Source organism: Gobius niger (genome assembly GCF_951799975.1).
Source record: "Gobius niger genome assembly, chromosome: 15".
NCBI classification, from domain to species: domain Eukaryota; kingdom Metazoa; phylum Chordata; class Actinopteri; order Gobiiformes; family Gobiidae; genus Gobius; species Gobius niger.
In genome coordinates this window covers 9950855-9971462 of record NC_136866.1, presented here as the reverse complement: position 1 = coordinate 9971462, position 20608 = coordinate 9950855, and the positions used below count along the sequence as shown (strand labels likewise).

At 41.2% G+C, this 20608-nt stretch overlaps 2 protein-coding genes, 1 long non-coding RNA gene and 1 pseudogene across 4 annotated transcripts; 1 reads left to right on the top strand and 3 right to left on the bottom strand.

Moving 5' to 3' along the window:
* Positions 1 to 5081: 5081 nt before the first annotated feature.
* epm2a (EPM2A glucan phosphatase, laforin) lies at positions 5082 to 11280 on the bottom strand. Its single transcript, XM_079571889.1, has 4 exons — positions 10851 to 11280; positions 9788 to 9962; positions 6036 to 6280; positions 5082 to 5380 (listed from the first exon to the last, which is right to left on the bottom strand). Exons 1-4 carry the CDS (start codon positions 11095 to 11097, stop codon positions 5097 to 5099), a joined length of 951 nt encoding a protein of 316 aa, XP_079428015.1. The 5' UTR covers positions 11098 to 11280; the 3' UTR covers positions 5082 to 5096.
* Positions 10926 to 19862, top strand: LOC306974577. The gene is made up of 3 exons (XR_013793649.1): positions 10926 to 11068; positions 13020 to 13181; positions 19586 to 19862. It is a non-coding gene; the product is annotated as an uncharacterized lncRNA (long non-coding RNA).
* LOC306975052 (hydroperoxide isomerase ALOXE3-like) lies at positions 13229 to 16582 on the bottom strand (annotated as a pseudogene). The gene is made up of 11 exons (XR_013794296.1): positions 16182 to 16582; positions 15743 to 16128; positions 15588 to 15683; positions 15412 to 15515; positions 15221 to 15345; positions 14912 to 15055; positions 14642 to 14845; positions 14251 to 14565; positions 13491 to 13612; positions 13434 to 13441; positions 13229 to 13348 (listed from the first exon to the last, which is right to left on the bottom strand). The product of XR_013794296.1 is annotated as a hydroperoxide isomerase ALOXE3-like (transcript).
* On the bottom strand, positions 17715 to 18943 carry LOC306975051 (arachidonate 12-lipoxygenase, 12R-type-like). Its single transcript, XM_079572471.1, has 4 exons — positions 18801 to 18943; positions 18572 to 18715; positions 18173 to 18411; positions 17715 to 17989 (listed from the first exon to the last, which is right to left on the bottom strand). Exons 1-4 carry the CDS (start codon positions 18849 to 18851, stop codon positions 17821 to 17823), a joined length of 603 nt encoding a protein of 200 aa, XP_079428597.1. The 5' UTR covers positions 18852 to 18943; the 3' UTR covers positions 17715 to 17820.
* Positions 19863 to 20608: the final 746 nt, after the last annotated feature.

The window sequence follows — 20608 nt, the reverse complement described above, 5'->3', positions numbered from 1 at the left end:
TGTTTTCTAAAGGCCAACAAATCGTACAAAAGAAAAACAAAAAGTTTGTCGGCGTCGTCGTGCTATTACGCCACAAAATCTGTCAGAAATCCAGCTCTGACTAAGGTGCTGGGATTAACACCCACCTCTGTTTAATGCAAAGATCAATGTCAACGCTGATGGATTTTCCCCATTGTGCGAACTGACCCCACAAATCATTTAAGCCAAGTGAACTGCTTATTATATTAATATGGCTCTAATAAAAATCCTTTCCGTTTGATTAGCGCACAATGCATTCAGTGCCAGATCAAACTTCTTTTAGGCGGCCATAAACAAAATTCAATAGCGCGTTTCTTAAGCAGCTTCTCGTTTTGTCTGCAAATACAGCTGCGTTTGTACTTGGGAGAAAATGAAAGAATTAGCTGTTGAATCATTTATAGCCCCACTCCGCAGACCTTCAGCGAAGCTTCTGTGGAGAACTAATAGGCCTAAATATACTTAAACATTCAGAGTACAAAGCTAGAAGCACCATTTACAGAAGGAAGTATTGCTCAAACAAATAAGTCCCCGAGCCCTTCCCAAAATGGCTATTGTCAAAACCAAGGTCACACAGTTTCATTTCCTCCTTGAAATATGATATTAATGTGGGCTGGGAGCAGGAAGTGTAAGCACAGCCACAGGGCACAGATAGACTTGATTTTGGATCAGTCTCCATTAGTCACAGTCAAGGTCAGTGAACTCGTGCCGTCAGTCAACACGAGCTGCACTTTTTATTTTTAACGCAACGGAAAGTGTTTTTGTGACGTTTGAGTGTGTATTTTTCTTTTTCGATTGTTGACAATACATCTGTAAATGTTTTAAAGGGCTAATTTTGTGCTAAACTGACTTTTTTTTGACCTGGATCTAATTCTCATTAAAAATAGACTGGAGGTTTTGGTAGAGTGTGTCCTCTCAGACGAAGCACTGCAATGAGGTGCCGGAAGTAAAAATCCCATTCAATATGGCCATAGACTTTGAAGCGGTACTAAGTAACCCACGCCCCTAGAGGCCATAAGCGCCACAGCAGGTGGCGTAGCATGTTAAGGTTTTTTACTCATTACTTGCCCGTGAGAGTAAATACTACGCTGACAGAAAAGACAAAGGGAGAGAGGGATATTATACATCCAGTTACACAATGGAGATCATGTTTTTCACTCAAACTTGGCTGTAAATACTGTGTGTAAGTGGTGCTAGCCCACAGTTAGCTTTGCCTGTTAGCTTCTTCTTTGTGATCGTGTGTATTGCGCCTCTGATCCGGAGCAGGGAAAGCTGCAAGTGTGGTTTTCTGGCCAGAGACACCAGGGGGAGATGAAAGACCCCCCCAATCATTCCATTAGCACTTGTATTACCCCCAGAGGGACTACGGAAAGGATTTATTAAGGTAAACAAGTTAATTAGTACTGCTTAAAAAAACAATAGCAGCTAACACAATAGCAGCTAACAGCTATACATAAAACACACAATTCTTCTAAAACTGTATAAACTGAAACGCATTTCACATAATTTTTCAGTATTTAATTGATATTTTCTGCCTTGTGAAATATCTTCGTGATGGATGGTAGTTGGAACATCGCTGGTTTGCCTTGTGTTTTTTTAAGTATAATTGGTGGTATTTTTTTCTTCCGAAAAGTCATTGGATAAAATGAATGAGATTTTTACTACCGGCACCCACCACCAATGGATCGAAAGTCGGCGGGACTGGCGAGCTCTATTGATGGCAGGTGCTTGAGAACCAAAACAGAAACTATAAACAACCAATACCTCAGGTAAAATGCCTTTGTAATTGTGGTTAAGTGAATTTCTCCTTTGTGAGATCAATAAAGGATTATCGTATCTTATCTTATCTTAAATCAACTATACAATATCAGTAAAACGTATTTCATTTGGAGAACTCAAATAGGTCCTGTTTATGGAATGTTTACAGAAATCTTACATAGGCTAACCTACTTCAAAGGGGCTGGACGCAAGTTGGCCATTTTATACTCACTACTGCCACCTCAGGCCATATATGTAACTGCACCTTCTATATTAAGCTCGTGCATGACGGCAATTCGGACCAAAGTGACACCTTTTTGAGTGATTTCAGAGGCAGTTGTGGTGAACAGGTCTGAGCTCATTCTACACATTAGGACATGGCTGGAACATGTAGGGGGAGGAAAATACATTTTTTTTTTACTTTAAACTCCCTATAGTCCCTTTAAAGTAAAAGTTGAGTTGTCACTGGTCACTGGGTCGTCAGTGTCATCACGAGACATTCTCATCTTTTTGACAAAGTGCAGCTGACGCCAGCGCACACGAGCCAGTCAATGCCACCGTCTCCTTGTTCACTATGTCACAGCTTATTCTCCTGTCATACGAGTGTGAAACAGATCAATGCTGCAGCAGTGGGGAGGACGACACCACAACACAAATATTGATATCAGCAAAGAAGTGTTAGAAAGACCTGTCAACCTCCTGTCCTCCTGTCTTTAACCACAGCACGTACTGTTTAAATCAGCCTAGCATAAGATTTACATTTTGCATCTAACATAAACTGAAAAGTAAAGACATTTGTGCACCTGTTTTACTAAGGAGTAGTTTTGTTTTCCAACACCAGTGAGTATTCATGGTATTATGTGGTGGCAGTTATGAGCCCTACGAGGCCACTACTTAATAAAGACAAGCTTCATAGAAAAAACGTTTATGTTAAAACTTAATTGGGTGCATATTTCTCGCACAACCCACTGCAATGGGCTCATTTGCAATTTATTCAGCCGGTGTGTATGGAAATACCAGCTATGTGTTTTTCACCCCTGCGTGGATAATGGCTCCCTAGGGACAAAACGCTGGGCTTTACTGTGAACACGGGACGCTGTCACAAGCTGCGGCTAAAAGCACCCGGACTGCGAGTAATGCGTTCAGTGAGTGAGTCGACCACAGACGATGCTGGTTAACCCCACAGTGGAGCAGTGCCGTATTTGCAATGTAGATACAAGTCCCCTCTGTGAAATATGGAGGTCTGAGGTTTATCTCCCGCTGCTTATGAGATTTGGTGATTCACATTTGCTCGTAGTGGATGATCTTTCGGTGCTAGAAGTGAAAGATTAATCGCATTCGAAGCAAAAGTCACCATCAATACATCGCGTAGGATGAAAAGCTTCAACGTTATGTCTACTGCAGAGAAGTTCATACCATTTTCTGTTCACATCATTAGCTTCTGGACATGTTTAAAACGTGCGCTCTGAACGGACTCTCCGCTGAAAAGCATAAATTGCAGATTTACTGTTTTGTTTGGAGGGCTCGGCATTTTCTGGCATCTGCTGTGTTCGTCAGCGCGCGTCACGGCTTCTCAGGGCACGCAGTCGGACATGTTTGATTATTCAACACAATCCAACCGCCCCACCGACTTCTTTCTCCCTCTGTCTGTATCTCCCAGTACATTTTCAACTTTCTTTGACTTTGCCCACACAGCACTATCTCCCGCAGCCTGACTCAGATGTTTACGAACAAAATATATGAACTCCTAAAAAAATAAAAGCAATAGTCTCCGTCCACACGCCACATCGCCTCTTAATTTGTGTACTTCTTAGTCCAATGGCATCAAGTGTACATCGCCACCCTGCTCCTGCCAACCCGGCTGGAGCCCTGCCCGGTGACACAGTGCGCAGCTCCCACATGTCTTTACTGAGCAAAGAAGTAATGAATGGGCGAAAGGCATGCAGATGTTGTGGCCACTCATGAAATCTAATCGAAAAACCACCAGGCAGGCAAAAAGTGGACATGATGAATAGGGGTTGTTTTTACTGCGTTGTATGTTTTTTTTGGGTGAGATTATATTAGTGATTAGAAAGAGCTTGAACTCTTAGTGATAAATGAGCCTGTTGGTGGTCGGTTTCCTACCAAAGAGCATAAAGATCAAAGCCACGTCACTCACAAATTATGAGCAACTTAAGCTTCATCTTTAGAAATGATAAAAACGTTGCAACTAATCTGTGTCTCGAGGGCGATCTGGAACCGTTTTTCCTGATTTGGAAGACAAAATGTGTCTTTGGGAGAGCAAAATGAAAGGGAGTTGACAACGGAAAGAGCAGACGAGACACGGATAAGATCAACAAATCACAACAAATTAAACTGCAGCCACTGCTTTACACTAATCTGAATAAATGTCGGGATTATTAGCCCGTGACTGACAGATTCAACGGGTCCTGTTGCTTCATGAGGTGAAAATTGTACCTTCTAAATGCGGCATAACATTCTCATTTCTATACGGAGGCAACAATGAGCCTTTAATAACGGCGTCGGCAGAAGTTTTGAACAACAAAGAGTTTTCCAATAATGCCCCATTATGTATGCATTAGGATTGTCTGGCGGGGGATATGCTGTCTGTGTTATTGTTATTAGGAAGATGGGTCGGAATAGCATCTGTCCCGTAAATAAATAAAGATGAAATGCTATCGAGCTGGGGCGGCGCTGGAGTCCTCGTCGTCTGGAGCCGAATAACACTTTGATAGGAAGGAAAGGCATGACATACAACGATGCGGAGGAGGATAATCTTTCACCGCGTCTGAGGGGAGGGAGGAGCCAAGTACATTCCCCTCCGCGACCTCACTCTTTCAAGGGCTCACCTTGAAAGCGGAGAAATTCTGCCCTGAAGGGACTCCATTGTCTGCGCTTCATTTGTTTTGTTTATCCCGTAGTTTTGTAGTCTGCGTTTGTTGTTGTGTTTTACCATACATACTGAAAGGCGCTCTCTTTAAATGTCAGCTCCATTCAGGGGTGATTACAAAAGAGACATTATTTCAAACTTCCCTGGAGATATTTGCGGTGGAATGAGACTCTTAATAAGAAGCATGTTTGCTTCTAAAGAGCAGACTTTGAAAGTTTTCTCAGCAAATGTAACCAGCGAATCTCAGGTTTTAATTAACAGGGGTAAACACAGCGACTTTTTAAAGCATTACTGAATTATACTCAAATATAGAAAGAGGAGGGGCTTGCTGGGAGGACATCTTAACTTCCCATTAGCCAGCTTTCCCATTCATATTCATATTTCATCATACGATTTGCTTCAGTTCCCTCTGTCAAATATAAACTCCGAACTGTCAGGTTTCAGAGTACGACATTGACGATCGCAGAGGTCCAAACTTTAGCGCGAAGTCCGACTGCGCTCGCACCAAAGCCTCCTCATCTATGTAGACGGCTGCTCTTTTGGCTGTGACGAAGTACTGCACTTTCCTGAGGCTCCATCCCAGCACGTACATGAGGAACCCACAGAGCGCGGCGGTGGAGCGGCCCACGCCGGCGTTGCAGTGGACGTACACGGTGTGACCGTTCTCCAGGAGGCCGTGGAGCAGCAGCACGGCCTGGGGGAGCATCCGCACGCGACCTGCAACAAACATTGTACTGGTCATGAGAAGGTCAAGGGTAAAAAATACTATGATCACTGTGCAGCAACAGCAAATCATCCCTGTGTGGGCTACTAGTGCATTTCAGGCTTCATTTTCAGATTTCAATGATTGCTTTGAATCTGAGCAAGACACTTCACCAGCCTTGCAAAAAAAAAAAATCTTGATGTCAGTATCAAGGCTCATACTTACTCTACTCATGCCTTTTATGAATAATATGGGATATTTGTGAAGGATATATAAAACATCCTACTATTTGAAAGACCAGCAGCCACCCCCTGTTAATCATTCGTTGGTTAAACACAATAAGACTAAGACTAAGACTAAGACTAAGACTAAGACTAAGAAAAAAATGCCCGGTCCTAAATGGCCCCGGTCAAACATGGAGTTTTTAGACGTGTGACATAACTTTGGTTGCTTGTTTGGTGATGATGGGCAGATTTATAACAACATACAGTATCAATACCTTAATACTGATACATTTGCTGAAGCATGTGTATATAACAAGGGAAACGATGGCTCCTCTACTCCAAGGGAAAGTTACTTAAAGCCCTGTTATTAGTTGATATCAAAGCTTTATTCAACCAGAAAGGCGAATGATAAAGTAAAGTCAAAATGTATCAATATATTCCATACCTTCAGTGCTCATGTCAGGGGTAGGGATCCACACATAAGCCAGCCCGCTGTCCTTGTACAGATGCATCATGGTCTCTGGAGTCATGGGCTCCTCCGGGTTGCGTCGACATCCGAACGAGTTGTTGGCCACGTCGCTCTCGGTCTGGAAGTTCATGACGGCGGTGATGCCCAGCTCGTGCTTCATCTTGATGGTCACATGTTCCACTTGTCTGGGGCAGCTTCCCAGCCAGATCCGAGGCAGTATCCTGGTGCCCGCCAACCAAAGACAAAGTTACAATACCTCTCTTTTAGATGCATTGCTATTATAGGACGAGTACCAGCATAGTGATTATTGTATTGCTAATATCTCCTCCACACATATGATTTAACAAGCGTCAGAGGATCACTGACCTTAACTGTCTCCTATTAAGAAAAGAGTTGAGCTACATCAGTCCTACCTCCTCCCTCTTACTCTGTACATTGATATTTTACTGACCTCATGTCCTCTCATTTTCTACCTGACCACAGTGCTCCCTGGCAAACTTCATTCAGCTCACATTAGCATGCAGCGGGCCGACAGCCAGACGGTCACACATTGTTATATGGACAATCTAGCCGGTCATGTCCTGAGGTACTCTGCGCAGTCTAGCCCCGAGGTAACTTAAACCATGGTGACATTGGGCTTTGACGTGACTATAGGACTATCTCGTGTCTAAATGAATGTAAATGAAACTTTTTTAAACCAAATTAAACAAGGTTAAACAATGAATATTTTTTACTATAGATCAAAAAAAGGAAAGGTAAGTAAAACTAACCCACAACTAAATTTTGGACAAAAGAAAATCTAAACCTTGGGCTGGACGATATGTTTGCTGATTAATGAACTTAGACGTACCTTTCATACAAAACTCAGCTCAGTATCATTTAACACATAAACATCTTCCATTGTCTCGTCAAAACCCCAAAGCTAGATGCTGTTTCTGCTAAGGACATGCTGTAAACCTAACAATTCTAAAGTTCCATGACAATTATTGATCGATTTCCATTGTCCAGCCCCATCTAAACCAGGACTTTATTGAGTGTACTCAAACATACCTGAAGTTGTGGTTCGTTTGATACAAGTATGCATTTTCTCTGCCTGATCCGTCAGAGCTCAGAAGCTAAGTAGGGAAGGGCCTGGTTGTTACTTGGATGGGAGACTATTTGGGAACACCAGGAAGCCTGGGTGAATGTAGCCGTGGCTACAATAGTAGCTTACCACCACCAAGTATGGAGTGAATGAATAATGTAATGTAAAGCCTCTTTGAGTGTCCAGAAAAGTGCTACAGGTGCTTGTCATATAATTAGAATATACTAGTATATGATAGACTCATTACATGCAAAGTGAGATATGTATGGCCTATATATATAGCCTTTTTTGCTACAATTTCCATTATTATGGCTCACAGCTTGTAATCGGACTGTCGTGGTGAAGAGGGAGCTGAGTCGGGGGGCAAAGCTCTACGATCGATCTACGTTCTCTCCCTCACAAGATTTGGGTAATGATAATAATATCATACAATAATACAAGCGGCCGAAATGAGTTTCCTTCGCAGGGTGGCTGGGCGCACCCTTCGAGATCGCGTGAGGAGCTCAGTTACCCGGGAGGAGCTTGGAGTAGAGTCGCTGCTCCTTCACGTCGAAAGGAGCCAGCTGAGGTGGCTAGGGCATCTGTTTCGGATGCCTCCTGGTCGCCTCCCGCGGGAGGTGTTCCAGGCATGTCCTATTGGGACGAGGCCTCGTGGAAGACCCAGGACACGCTGGTGGGACTATGTCTCCGAGCTGGCCTGGTGTCGCCTCAGCTGGAGGAGGTGTGCGTGGATCGGGAAGTCTGAGCATCTCTGCTGAGACTGCTGCCCCCGCGACCCGGCCCCGGATAAAGCGGAAGAAAATGGATGGATGAATGGATGGATAGACAGCTTGTAAAAATCTCAGAAAATTTTAAGATTTTGAAAATGGACTGTAAGTCAATCATCAAAATTATAACAAACAAAGGTTTGACATATGTCACTTTGCATGTATTTAGTTTATATCATATATTAATTTCACATTTTAAAGTGAATAACAGAAGTAAATGCACTCTTTCATGATATTATAATTATATGATGCCTGTATATACAACCAATGGATTGTTATTATTATTCTAAATATTGTTTCAAGCATCAGTTTTCACTATGCAGCTAACTGACTTTGATGCATGTAGCTGTTGTTCATAGCCTCATTTGAACTTCTTCAATCCTGTCCCCCAGCAGGTGGAATCCATACACCCTCTTCTGGACACGGTGTGTATGCTTAAATATCAGCACTGAGATACATTTACATTTTTGATGTAAACAATGTGAGTAACCAATACTTATTGAGGTGTGTTGAGCCGCATTTTGTAATACCACCGTATTATGTCAACAGCTCGAAATGTAATAATATATTCACTTCATTATGTAACAAAATAGCATTTTATAAGAATAAGCCGCATATTGTAATAAACGTATTACATTTTGTACTATATTTGGTAACTTAACAATATTAAGCAGTGTTTAATGCATTAGTAAACACTTCATTAATTACTTATTAATACGTACTTAGAAATGTTGGAAATACTGGAACTTTTAGAAATTACGTTTGTAAATGAAGTTCTTACAAATGCTTTCATAGTGTGCAGTCACAATAAAGTGTTACATGTTATCCCATTATACTGAAATATTGCAAAATTTACACATTATTACAAAAATGCATCTCTACGACCTGTCTAAAAGTAGTTTAATATGTCTTCAGAACAGGCCTGTGCTGTGACATTGGAGATTTTATTATCGCTTAATGACAGCAGACACTGAACCTGCTGAACCCATGGACCAAACCAAACACTACACTTTTTCCCAAATGAACTTTGAAGATGTTTAACATGACTCAGCTTGGCTGGTTTAAATGGTTATTTCGTTAAATAAAGACTTTTAGAGACAATAGATCTATGACTAAGTGCCTAGTACAAAAGATGTTTAAATGAAACGTTTTAGTGCTAAGGCCAATATGCAACTCTTTGAAGCAAGGTCTCAGTAATTAAATAAACTCTTGAGCCATTCATTAGACTTGGAAAAAGAGAACAACAGACAAGGACAGAGTGAACTGAGGTCCCTGATACAAACCTTGCAAGATCTTAGAAAATAAAAAAATCTTTTGGCATTGAGTATTTTTGCCATGATGCTACCACTTTCTCTGATCTGTGGAAATAAATTAACCACACGCAGAGATGAAACAGCCTGACACAGCTGCATAGAGGCTTCAACAATTTTCAATGTTTGTATTCTTATTCTTATTCTTATTCTTTTTCAGCGAGACAATTTCCACATAATTTCATGACACAGTTAGTCTGTCTGCTCAGCTGTAAAAATGCTTTAAATATGGTTACACCGCGGAAAATTGTAAATGTATTACAATGCACTGAATTAGACCTGATATAAATCTTCATAAACAGAGTAATCTCCCCATGTTACTTATGAATAAGCAAAGTGCTTGTTCAACTCCACTGACCTATAGATCTACTTATTTACAAATAATGATGTTACTCAACAAGGGGGGGCATAAGAAAAGGCTGGAGACTGTTTGGACACTCATTTACTTCTACAAAATGTATGACTTTTTACTTTGGGTCACTGAGGTCTATATAAATTCAACACAAAACGCATATTCATTCTGTGGATGAAGAAAAGAGATATTTTGTCACAACTATATTGTGGTACCTGGAAAAATGCATGGCTTTTTGCCCCGCCACGCCGAAGTAAAAGTCAGTGGTGTGCTTCATCTCGTCCGTGTGCCCCGTCTCTTCTATCCAGTGACCGATGGGGTGACAGTAAACTCCGTCCACCATGTTTCTCTCATCATAAGTGCAGCACCTGTCGTGGCTTGGACCATTGCCTGGAGAAAAAAAACTTCATTCACTTCCACTGACAAAGAAAACAGACACTTTGTTCATGTGTAGAACAAAAAAAGGAAATATAAAACAGTTTTGGTCAGTCTCGTTTTAAGTGATGTGTAATTTGATTTTAGTTAAGCATAGCGTAATCCAAATCCGCAAGACCCCGGCACTACAGACCAGCTCCCGCCTCTCGAGGACCTGTACATTTCCAGGACCCGGAGGCGTGTAGGTCGGATCACAGCTGACCCTTCTCACCCTGGATAAGGACTATTCACCCCTCCTTCCTCAAGCAGGAGGCTATGGTCCATTCAGACCCCTACCTCCCACCACTTGAACATTTTTTCCTCTCCGCCATCAGACTCAAGAACAATAACAAGACCCAATAACTCTGTATCAAACTCATGAATGTAATAACTTGTTATTTGCACTGCTCTATTAAACTATATGTCCACATTTAGATCTGCTGCCAACACTCAGTGCATCTGTGAATACACTAACGCTGTTGTGTCAAATTGTTGTCTTTATCATATCATCATATCATTTAAATGTAATCTTGTGCATGCCCTTATAGTCTTGAGTTTTATAATTTATAGTTTTCTTTATCAAAGTTGTGTGTATATATAATTTGAAAAGGAAAGAAAAACATTTTATCACAGCCTCAGTTAAATTAACTTCATGAACCCTTTTTTTCTTCTCTGAAACTACGACGTTGTTCAAGCATGAAGAAACACTGCCCTCATGCGGATGTTATGTGACATTGCATGAGGCTTACAATCATGACGCAGTTCATGTCAATATTATTTCTCGCCTTATTATGGGATAGGGACGATATTAGCCTATAATAGCTCAACCACACTCGAGTCTAACGAATAACACAGGGCCTTTACCTTCAAACACGTAAGAGCCGCGGACTCTTTTGACAAACTTGAACCACAGCGGCTCAGTCCACGGCTCGGACAGGTGCACCTCACCGATCCACACACACGGCTCGTGCAGCGACACTGCCCTCGCGGACGCTCTCATCTGGACCGCTCTGCACGTGTCCCATTGGCCCATTTCAGCGCGTGAGCCCACGGCGAAGACTTCTACGTCCAGCGCTTCCGGAGTGAGAATGACCCCAAATCGGAATAGCATCTTGCTCTAGTTTAAACCCGCGCTGATCCAAAATGTAACAGTTTATCTAGAGTTAACATAGCTGCTTGGTGCTGTGCAGAAGCGACAGTCAATTTGTACTGATGGTGTCTGTCACCACTAAAAATAAATAGGGATCCTTTTCTTTCAAAGGGCACGTTGTCCCGAAGATAGGGTGAGCAGTATGACATCTCACTCTGATTTATGAGGGAATTTATTAGTGTTTAGATGAGGGGTCTCCAACCTTTTTTTTTTTTACCTGGCGAGCTACTTTTACACAACGTGAACAAACACTTGCGTAGATAAGATGTGGTCATTTTGTTCCGTTAGTATCCTGTCCGTTCATCTCGTACTCGTTCTCCCTGACAGCGGACACAAAGCCTAACTTTCACGGCGAGGAGCAAGAAGCAGACGCACAACGCGCGCCCGGGTATAGACAACGAGCGCGGCAGTCACGCCCCCCTTTCTTTGGCGCACACATCCCTCTATGCCCTTCGTGGACCCTTTGCTAAGAATGTTTTTTTCTGACTTTTGTGGGCTTTAAAGATCAGTGACAGTGACATCTAAAGTACAAAAAAATCTACTCTGAAATACATTCATCTACAGCTTTAGCTTTTAGGATTTTTGTGGCATTAAAAATGCACTGTTTGCCTGCCTAACTCCTTCCTATAGATCTATAGCCATTTATTCTCAGAGAGTAAATCTGAAAGGATTGAGCCAGGTTTATAATTATGGTTTTCATTGGTTAAGATATTGGTGACAAAGATCTTGTAGATCTTGTATCTTGATTAGAGGCGAGTAGTACTCAGTTACTTTTTGAAGTAATTTCAGTTCTTGGAGTAGTTTTATAATATGGTTCTCTTTACTTGGAAAAAGCTTCTTGATTTACACATAAAATAAATGTAGTTTGTGCTACTTTATTCTTCAGAACAATATCATCATTTTATGGCATTTCCTTTGGAAATACTATGAGGTCGGAGGTCATGGGAGAGCTCTCCAAAATCCTCGACCTCAGCCTACTGACTCTCCCCCTCCATAGCTCATACTGATATCACTCACCATTGCCAAAGAGCAATACTCCTTATTGCAACTTATTAGTTCAACAAAATGAATGTCCATCTATGACCATCATATATCTTTCTTTCTTTCTTTCTTTCTTTCTTTCTTTCTTTCTTTCTTTCTTTCTTTCTTTCTTTCTTTCTTTCTTTCTTTCTTTCTTTCTTTCTTTCTTTCTTTCTTTCTTTCTTTCTTTCTTTACAACAGATTATTTTAAAGAAATGTCCCACTGCATACCCAGGCCTGCAGTGTGTGTGCCCCGTGTACATTTGCATGTAAATATTAGCTTATGGTGCTGGTCCCTTTAATCCCCCACTGCTCATGTCGCTGAGACGTTCAACAAACTTATTTGACCTATTCATTAATGTAAAGGTTTTTCAAACACTTAAATAGAGGTATTTAAAAAAGAAGAATCAATTTTATTGAATCAAAAGACATTTACAATTAGGTAATACAAAAACAGACTAGATACACAAACATATTTTATACAACATAAGTGTTAAATAGTGATGCTATTCTCCACATAGGGAGGGTTCAGGTAGTTGTAGGGAACTTGAAGTGTTGTGTTTCTCCCACTGATTGTTTCACTGAGGAACTGCAGCTCATTTTCCAGATCCTTGAGGATCAGCCTTGGGACAACCTCGTCAAACTGTTGATCAAGGTATGAGCCCAGTACGATCTGGAGTGGTACAATACATTCACAGGCAGTATATGACTGTATTGGATTAAATCTATCAATTTAACTTACAATACTACATCATCAACATCCATAGTACATTTTTGTACAGATTTATCTCTTAATATGTAGCCATTATAAATAATAATATTAATTTAGATACACTAACCGTGTTGTTGTATTTGTATGACAGCGTCCAAGCGGACTGGGCGAAAACGGCGGTGTCACCAACACTCGGGAGCGTCTCCAAAACGCTCTCCATGCTCGATTTGCCTTTTGTGTTTGGGGGAGGACGGACAAGGAGCAAGGAGCCATTGGGAATCCAGGAGTGAAAGTCGAACTGACAAGAAAAGAGGTATTTTTATGGAAACACACTTTGGCTTTTTGAATCCTTTGACTTACCTGGCCATTGTTGACAGCAGCATGTTGGGACGACACAGTGAAAATGACCATAGTAACAAACTTATTGAGTTCGTCAGTAGTTTGCAAATTTTCTGGGAAACCTGATGGACACACATCACACTCACATTGTACAAAATATTTGAGAAATAATAAATGAACCAACATCAGTTTTATGTAGTTGCAGTGGGAGCCATCACAGTTCTACATGTCTAACTGACTCCATCCCATTAGAATCAGAAATATATATATTTTCAAAACAAACCTGTGGAAGAGTTCCCAATGACTCCGTGGATGAAAATGTCTTTGACCCACTCCTGCAGCTCTGTGTCTGCAGCCACCTGCTCGTCTGACAGGTAATAGTGCCTTGTCATTTCCATCACAAAACTGTAGAGAAGTATGAGGATATTTTTGTGTCAGGTATGCTGCATGACGTGTATTGCCCATGGATACAACTGCCTACATGTAAATTTACTGATTGAATACAGTGTTAATTTTGGCATATTTTAGTTTAGTTTTAGTCTTAGTCTTTTGACGAAAATGTAATTCGATTTTAGTCTAGTTTTAGTCCAAAAAAATATCTTCAATTTTAGTCTAATTTTAGTCGACTAAAATTGCAAGTAAATTTAGTCGACTAAATTTAAGACGAATTTGGCCGACGTTGCATTGATAATATTCATAATAATCAAATTTAATCTTGTTCCTCTGCTTCATGGAGCTGCTCCACATGAACAAAGCTCAGAGCTGATCATTTTGCAGTGAATTTACATGAGGCTTTCAGACGGTCAATAGAAGTTTGGATGATTTTAGTCTCTCCCTTTCATTTTTATTTAGTCTTATTTTAGTCGACTAAAATATCTGAACATTTTAGTCATAGTTTTAGTCTCATGAAAAACTTATATTTTAGTTTTAGTCCAATTTTAGTCGTCAAAAATAACACTTTGACTAAAATTAAGACTAAATATTTTAGTCGACGAAATTAACACTGATTGAATACTAGTACTACTAACAACAATGTCACCTACCTATTGAAAACCCTCCACAGCCTCAGGCCGTCATCCCTGTAGTAGAAATTTGGAATAGTGTCCAGCCCTCGTGCACTGATGTTCTCAGGCAGACAGAGGGCGCTGTATTTTAACTCATACAAACTCCTCTTCATCAGCTCCAGGACGCCCTCCCTGCCCAGAGAGCTCTGAAAATGCAAAGTTGATTGATGGATTTTGAATACTGTATGAAACGTAGGGTGGACTTACAATGCTTAAAGACCCTGCAGGTCCCAAAAGGACATTACGAACGCTATTGTTCACTTGTATGGTGGCTCGAAAGTGAGGAATCAGCAACTGCACAAAAAAGCTTGATAAAGAATGAAAATAATTTAGAAATTGAAAATATCAACAACACTGTGTGTGTATTTACCTTGTGAATTGGATGTACGGTGGGGAGATTCCTGTGTGTAGCCAAAGCAAAGACTTCTCCTAACAAATGGGTGCACAGTAAGTGTTGCACTCCCTGATGCTCCATGTAGTCTGCATTTTTGATGAACATTTTAGCCAGCAGCCAGTCGCTCTCTGAGTCAGAGGGCAGAAAGACAGGATTGTCCTCTGACGGCCTTTGTGCGAGCTGGAACAATATACTATGAATTGTTATTTTCAAATGTATAAATGACTGAAATATTTTTTGACATACCTGTATTGCAATTGGCAACAGTTCCTTGCTGGGGTTCACATAGAATAAACAGAAGCCTGAAGCCACAAACAGAGCTTGTCCATTGACAAAGCGAGTGGCAATCCCCTCCATCTTTTTATAGTCACAGATGAAAATGTTCCCCTTCTGCAGACAAAAGCAATATTTTGACCTGATTGAGTGCTTTCTAGAGGCTCTTGTACCAAAACCATTCAGTATTCACTTAGGACATAAGAAGTATACAGTAATATACAGGGCCCATACCTCTATTTCTCCTTGCAGAGTGGCATCTCTTGCTAAAAATGACTTTACCATCCAGTTTGTTACTGGGAAGTTTGAAGGAAGTTTCGAGCAGCGCCTAATCACACTTGGGTTAGTCCCATTTAAAAACTGATATCCAAAGAAACTGTCCTCTTTCCAGTTGTCCATCACATAGTCTGGGAAAGAAAGGTAATCATGTCATTGTTTGTGATATGCACGTTTCAGCTTTTGTCGGTAATTACCCGTCATTGTTGTCCTCCTGATCCAGCACATGTTTTTCATCGCCTCAAATGACTTCCATTTCTCTTCCGACTTGAACATTCCTCTGAGCGTTTGTTCGAAGGAGCTGTGGATAAAGACGGGACAGGACCGCGAGCAGTCAATGCTTTGTGTTTATGAAAGACAATTGACGACTTACTCTGTGGATTTGGACCGGGAGGAGTTGGCCACAGCGGGGAGCTCAGATTCATCGTCATCATAGCAGTGTGGAAGTCCGTCATGGTAAAACTTCCACCTTTGAGAGAAAAAAATCACCAATAGATTCATACTCATCAATGTACTCACACTACTTACTGGTACGCCACTCTCCTATGCTGTATTTCACTTTTCCTCTGGTCAATTAGAAGCTGGTGGTCATCCTCAAATATCAACGTTGCTATTGTAAATTGAAAAAAGGTGTTAGTTGAAGTGTTTTGGGGCGATCCTTGCAAAAGTCCTCGCATTCGCCCCAAACCTTTGCCTCCTCTGAGCTCCAGCAGCTCTCCTCTGGACATCCATCTGTAACAGGGGAACATAATGACCTGGTTCTCGGGCGTCGTCACCACTATTTTGGAGCAGAACCACTCGTCCTCCGGGAAAATAAAGAACGGGTCTTTTTCCACACGGAGCAGCAGAAGTGTGCCGAGAGTGCAGCTGTTTTTCACAACGTATGTTCTTGCCTGGGAGGAAGGAGGAACTCTCTTGAAGGCACAAGAATATCATGTGATTGGAAATGGAAAACGGATTCACTCACTTTCCCTCGTGAGAAGTCAAACCCAATGTTGTTGAGTTCAGTTCTCTTGCTCTGTCCTTCCGATCCTATCAGCGTGACATAGATGTGGTCCCAGGTGCCGGCGTACGCCATGTCTCCAGTCGTCACCGCTACTTTGTACACGGCCATGTTGACCCTCAAGAGGCTGAAAAAGCCAGTATGATCAAATAAGAAAGAGAAAAGAAACAAAACCTTTCACTGATCACATGGTGCAAAATACAGCACTTTGGAGACTGTTCAGTGACCCATCCCGGGCGGGCTCACTCAATATTTGCTCTGGGCATCCTGTTTGTGAATGGTGATGACAAGACACTGACTACACCTAACAAACAGCACTGTGCGCACATGAAGGGGGGTTCAGGAAATAAGAACAAGTGAGTAAAATCCAGTATAGAAATTTCTTATATGACAGTGTGACAGAATAAAGGAAGGAGGGTCGTCAGTTCACATTCTGTATGATGTATGTACTGTATGGTGACTTAAACATGTGCAAAAGCTTTGTTTTGTTTGAGCCTTGTTTTGACAGATTGTTGACGTGTTGAAATGGTTTAGCAAAATGTCACTTTATTATGGTTATCACAATATAATAATAATAGTTTTGAGTTTCAAATTTCACATTCAACTCATTTTTCCATCAAGTATCAGTTCAAAAAGTGACGAGTACAACAACAAAAGAAACCCTGCTCATTTACTTTTGATTAAGACAAAATAGGTGTTCTTAAGTGTTATGTCAGCACCACTGTTCTATCAGGGCTGGATTCATGTACGTATAAGGCACTTCCAGCCTCAAGTTCCTGCATTCTATTGTGTCCCTGACGTAGGCGAGCTCAAGTTCAAAGTCCCTGAGGATATGTCGTGGGATGGTCTCGACAAAGTGCTCTTCGGAGTAAGTGCCCAATGGGATCTACAAAGAAAACACAACAGGGAGGTGTTTGTGTCAGCTACTATGTTCAGTCGACGGATGTAACTTTCACACTGTTTGTTTACCATATCTTGGTATTTTTGAGACATCATCCAACTTGCTTGGACTAAAGCAGCTGAATCCCCGATGTTAGGAAGGGCCTCGAGTACAGTGCTCATGCTCGTCTGGCCTTTCACGGAGGGAGGAGGGATGGATAGAATCCCTGAGCCATTGGGAAGCCAATAGTGGTAATCAAACTGAGAAGTTAAAGAAATCATTTTAATCTTTGCCGTTATAAAACATGTGTAAATGTGGACACTGACTTGTCCATTATTGACTGCTGCATGTTGAGCTGTAACAGTGAAGAAGACCACAGAGACAAACATGACGACTTCATCAAGTTCAAAGAAGCATTCAGGAAGGTCTGTGAAGAAGAATCAGCTTATTGACAAAACCTATAGACATAAGAGCCTTGGCATTCATCAATACATTTCTCTGATAAACATACAAGTGTAGAAGTATGTTTGGGACAAACCTGTGGCTTTGTTTCCCATAAACGCGTGTTCAAAGATTTCTTTGATCCACTGCTGCAGCTCATAGTCCTTCAACACGTCCTCATCAGAGCGGTAGAAGTGCTCCAGCATCGCCCTGACAAAACTGACACATCTGGTTTAGTGTTTCTCTCTTATTATAGGATTTAAAATACAGCAGGTAAGCAGATCACCCATGCATGATGTTCCATAACTTCACACTGTCATCTCTGTAGTAGAAGTTGCGGATAGTGTCCAGCCCTCGTGCTGTGATGTTCTCTGGCAGACAGAGGGCGCTGTAGGTCAACTCAGACAAACTCCTCTTCATGAGCTCCAACACACCTTCATCTGTAAGTGAGCTCTATTGGCCCATATGGCTCAAGATTCAACTCATCAAATGCAATTAATAATACATAAATATAAAAGAATGCCACACCGTTTCTAATACCCCCTTTTGTCCGGTAAGACTGACACAGGCCCCTCTGCGGATGGTGGGTCGCAAATGTGGGATCAGCATCTAAGAAGAGATCAAAAATAGAAGCCAAAAAGAGCCAATATAAAGTGTTTCAGTGCTTACCTTATAAACTGGGTGCACACTTGGGAGATTGCGGAATGTGGCGACAGTGTAGACTTCAGCCACTACGTGTGTGTTCAGGAGGTGATGCACCGTCTGATGCATCAAAAAATCTGCATTTTTGATGAACATTTTAGCCAGCAGCCAGTCGCTCTCTGAGTCAGAGGGCAGAAAGATGGGGTTGTCCTCTGAGGGGTTTTGTGTAAGCTGAAACACAAGGTCGGTTATAGTGTCATGTCTTCTTGAATTACCTTTTAGATATGCAATGAGATCATAAAAACATGTTCAATGAAAAAGTAGTGAGTGTGTATCACTGGACACTGAAACAACAGAAACTAATTGCAAAGTACATCTGGATGGGACAAACCTGTATTGCAATGGGTAGCAGTTTATGTTGAGGGTTCACATAGAATAAACAGAATCCAGAAGCCACAAACAGGTGTTTGCCATTGAGAGTTCGGGTGGACAGTCCCTCCATCTTCTTATAGTCACAGATGAATATGTTGCCGTTCTGTACAAGGTTACAATAGTGTAATTACAATAATAATTATTGTACTACTGCATTATGAAAACATTTGAATTGTAATTGGATATACATTCAGGGCGTCCTGCAGTGAGCTGCCGTCAGCCAGGAAGAGCTTGACCATGTCATTAGTGACTGGGAAGGTGACAGGAAGCTTTGCGCACAGCTTTATAACATGTGGGTTTATTCCATTTAAAAACTGGTATCCATAAAAGTCATCCTCTTTCCAGTGCTTTGTCACATAATCTGGAACATTAACCAAAATGCACTCAAATGTTTATATACATTTGTTTATCTGAACTAGATCCCCGGTATAGTTACCTGATGTCGGGGTGCTTTTATTCCAAAAGATTTTCTTCACAGCATCAAATGTTTTCCATTTTTCAGAGGATCCATAAAGCCGCCTCAGAGTGAACTCGAATGCACTGCAGTTTAAGGGTAAAAAAAAAAATCACAGGTAAAAGTACTTAAATGATACTTTGATTACTGTGAATACTCACACCGAGAAGTTGTTATATTTCATCTCCTTCATTCTGGCTTTCGGGAGACGGATTTCGACAGGAAGTTTGGACAATTCAGTCACAAGATTCACATGAGGAATTCCTTCATGGCAAACCCTCCATCTAAACATGAATGTATTTCTGACTTATAATCTGTAATTCTGCCTTCAATGTGCATTGTTACTTACTTATATTGAGCTTTTCTGTGTTGCAGCTCTTTTTCCCTTTGGTCCGTCAGCAATTGACAGCACTCCTCGAACATCTTTGTGGCTTCAAGTGAAAGAGTATAAAGATGTATGATGTATTCAATATAATAATACACAAATATAGTGTAACATAATGGTGTTTTTTGTTGTAGTGACCATTGCCTGCTCGGAGTTCCACCTGCTCTCCTCTGGATATCCATCTGTAACAGGGAAACAGCTGGACTTCCTCTCGAGGCGATGTCACTTCTATCTTTGAGCAGTACCACTCATCGTCCGGGAAAATGAAGAAGCGTTCTTTCTCCACTTTAAGCAGCAGAAGGGTCCCAAGAGATGAGCTGCATTTTACAGTGTATGTTTCTGTCTAAAGAAGTACAACTTTGTAAATGTCAAAGCAACTCTTCCTATAGACTACTGTAGTGTCTTTTTGAATACAAATACACATTTACAGTACAGTACGTCCATGAATTTTGACAAACACTAAAATGAAGTAAACATTAATACAAAATGAAGAGCAGTGTACTTGTCCTCTTGAGAAGTTAAAGCCCAAACGGGTTAATTTCGTTCTTTTGCTGCGTCCTTGAGATCCATACAAAGTAACATAGATGTCATCCCACGTCCCTGCGCTGGCCACGTCTCCAGTAGTAACTTCAAGCTTGTACTCAGCCACACACAGGGGCACATGCAGGTCACTTTTCTAAGTGGAAATGTTTGATATAATTGCAGTTAGCCATATAGTATATGCCAATGACACTCATGTACTGAAATGAATCATGTGGTTTAAAAGTGTGCATTAATAAGGGAAAGCTTACCATAACTGCATGTAATTTCTTGCTCTTTGTGTCCAAACTGAGAAAGCGTAAAGCCTGACTATTCAAAGCATGTGTTGCACCGTCTGCACAGTCCAGCCAAGTTTAGTAACATGGAATATGTATTTTCTGCTCCTGTTAAGAAAGGTCGAAAAGGGCAAGTCAAACTTGTTCATATGTAAATATCACACAGTGGGCCAAATACACAAGTCAAGTTGTATCAAGATGCACTGGCCTGTTTTTCCCTTTTCACTCTGTTTTAGTGTTCTATTTAAACTTGTAATGATTAACCTAATGACGTTTAAGGATTTTTTTTTACTTTGAATAGTCACACTGAGATTCCCCTTTATGGCCCCAGAGGTGACCCTA

Bases quoted from the DNA above. Each gene is read 5' to 3' on its own strand.
- LOC306975051 (XM_079572471.1), bottom strand. From the start codon at position 18,851: ATGGTCAAGCTCTTCCTGGCTGACGGCAGCTCACTGCAGGACGCCCTG. The intron at 18,412-18,571 runs GTTTGTCCCATC...CTTGTGTTTCAG, and splicing joins TGCTACCCATTGCAATACAG to CTTACACAAAACCCCTCAGA. The intron at 17,990-18,172 runs GCTTCTATTTTT...GGGCCAATAGAG, and splicing joins CTTTATATTGGCTCTTTTTG to CTCACTTACAGATGAAGGTG.
- epm2a (XM_079571889.1), bottom strand. From the start codon at position 11,097: ATGCTATTCCGATTTGGGGTCATTCTCACTCCGGAAGCGCTGGACGTA. The intron at 9,963-10,850 runs GTAAAGGCCCTG...TTTTTTCTCCAG, and splicing joins CGGCTCTTACGTGTTTGAAG to GCAATGGTCCAAGCCACGAC. The intron at 6,281-9,787 runs GTACCACAATAT...GGCGGGCACCAG, and splicing joins AAAGCCATGCATTTTTCCAG to GATACTGCCTCGGATCTGGC.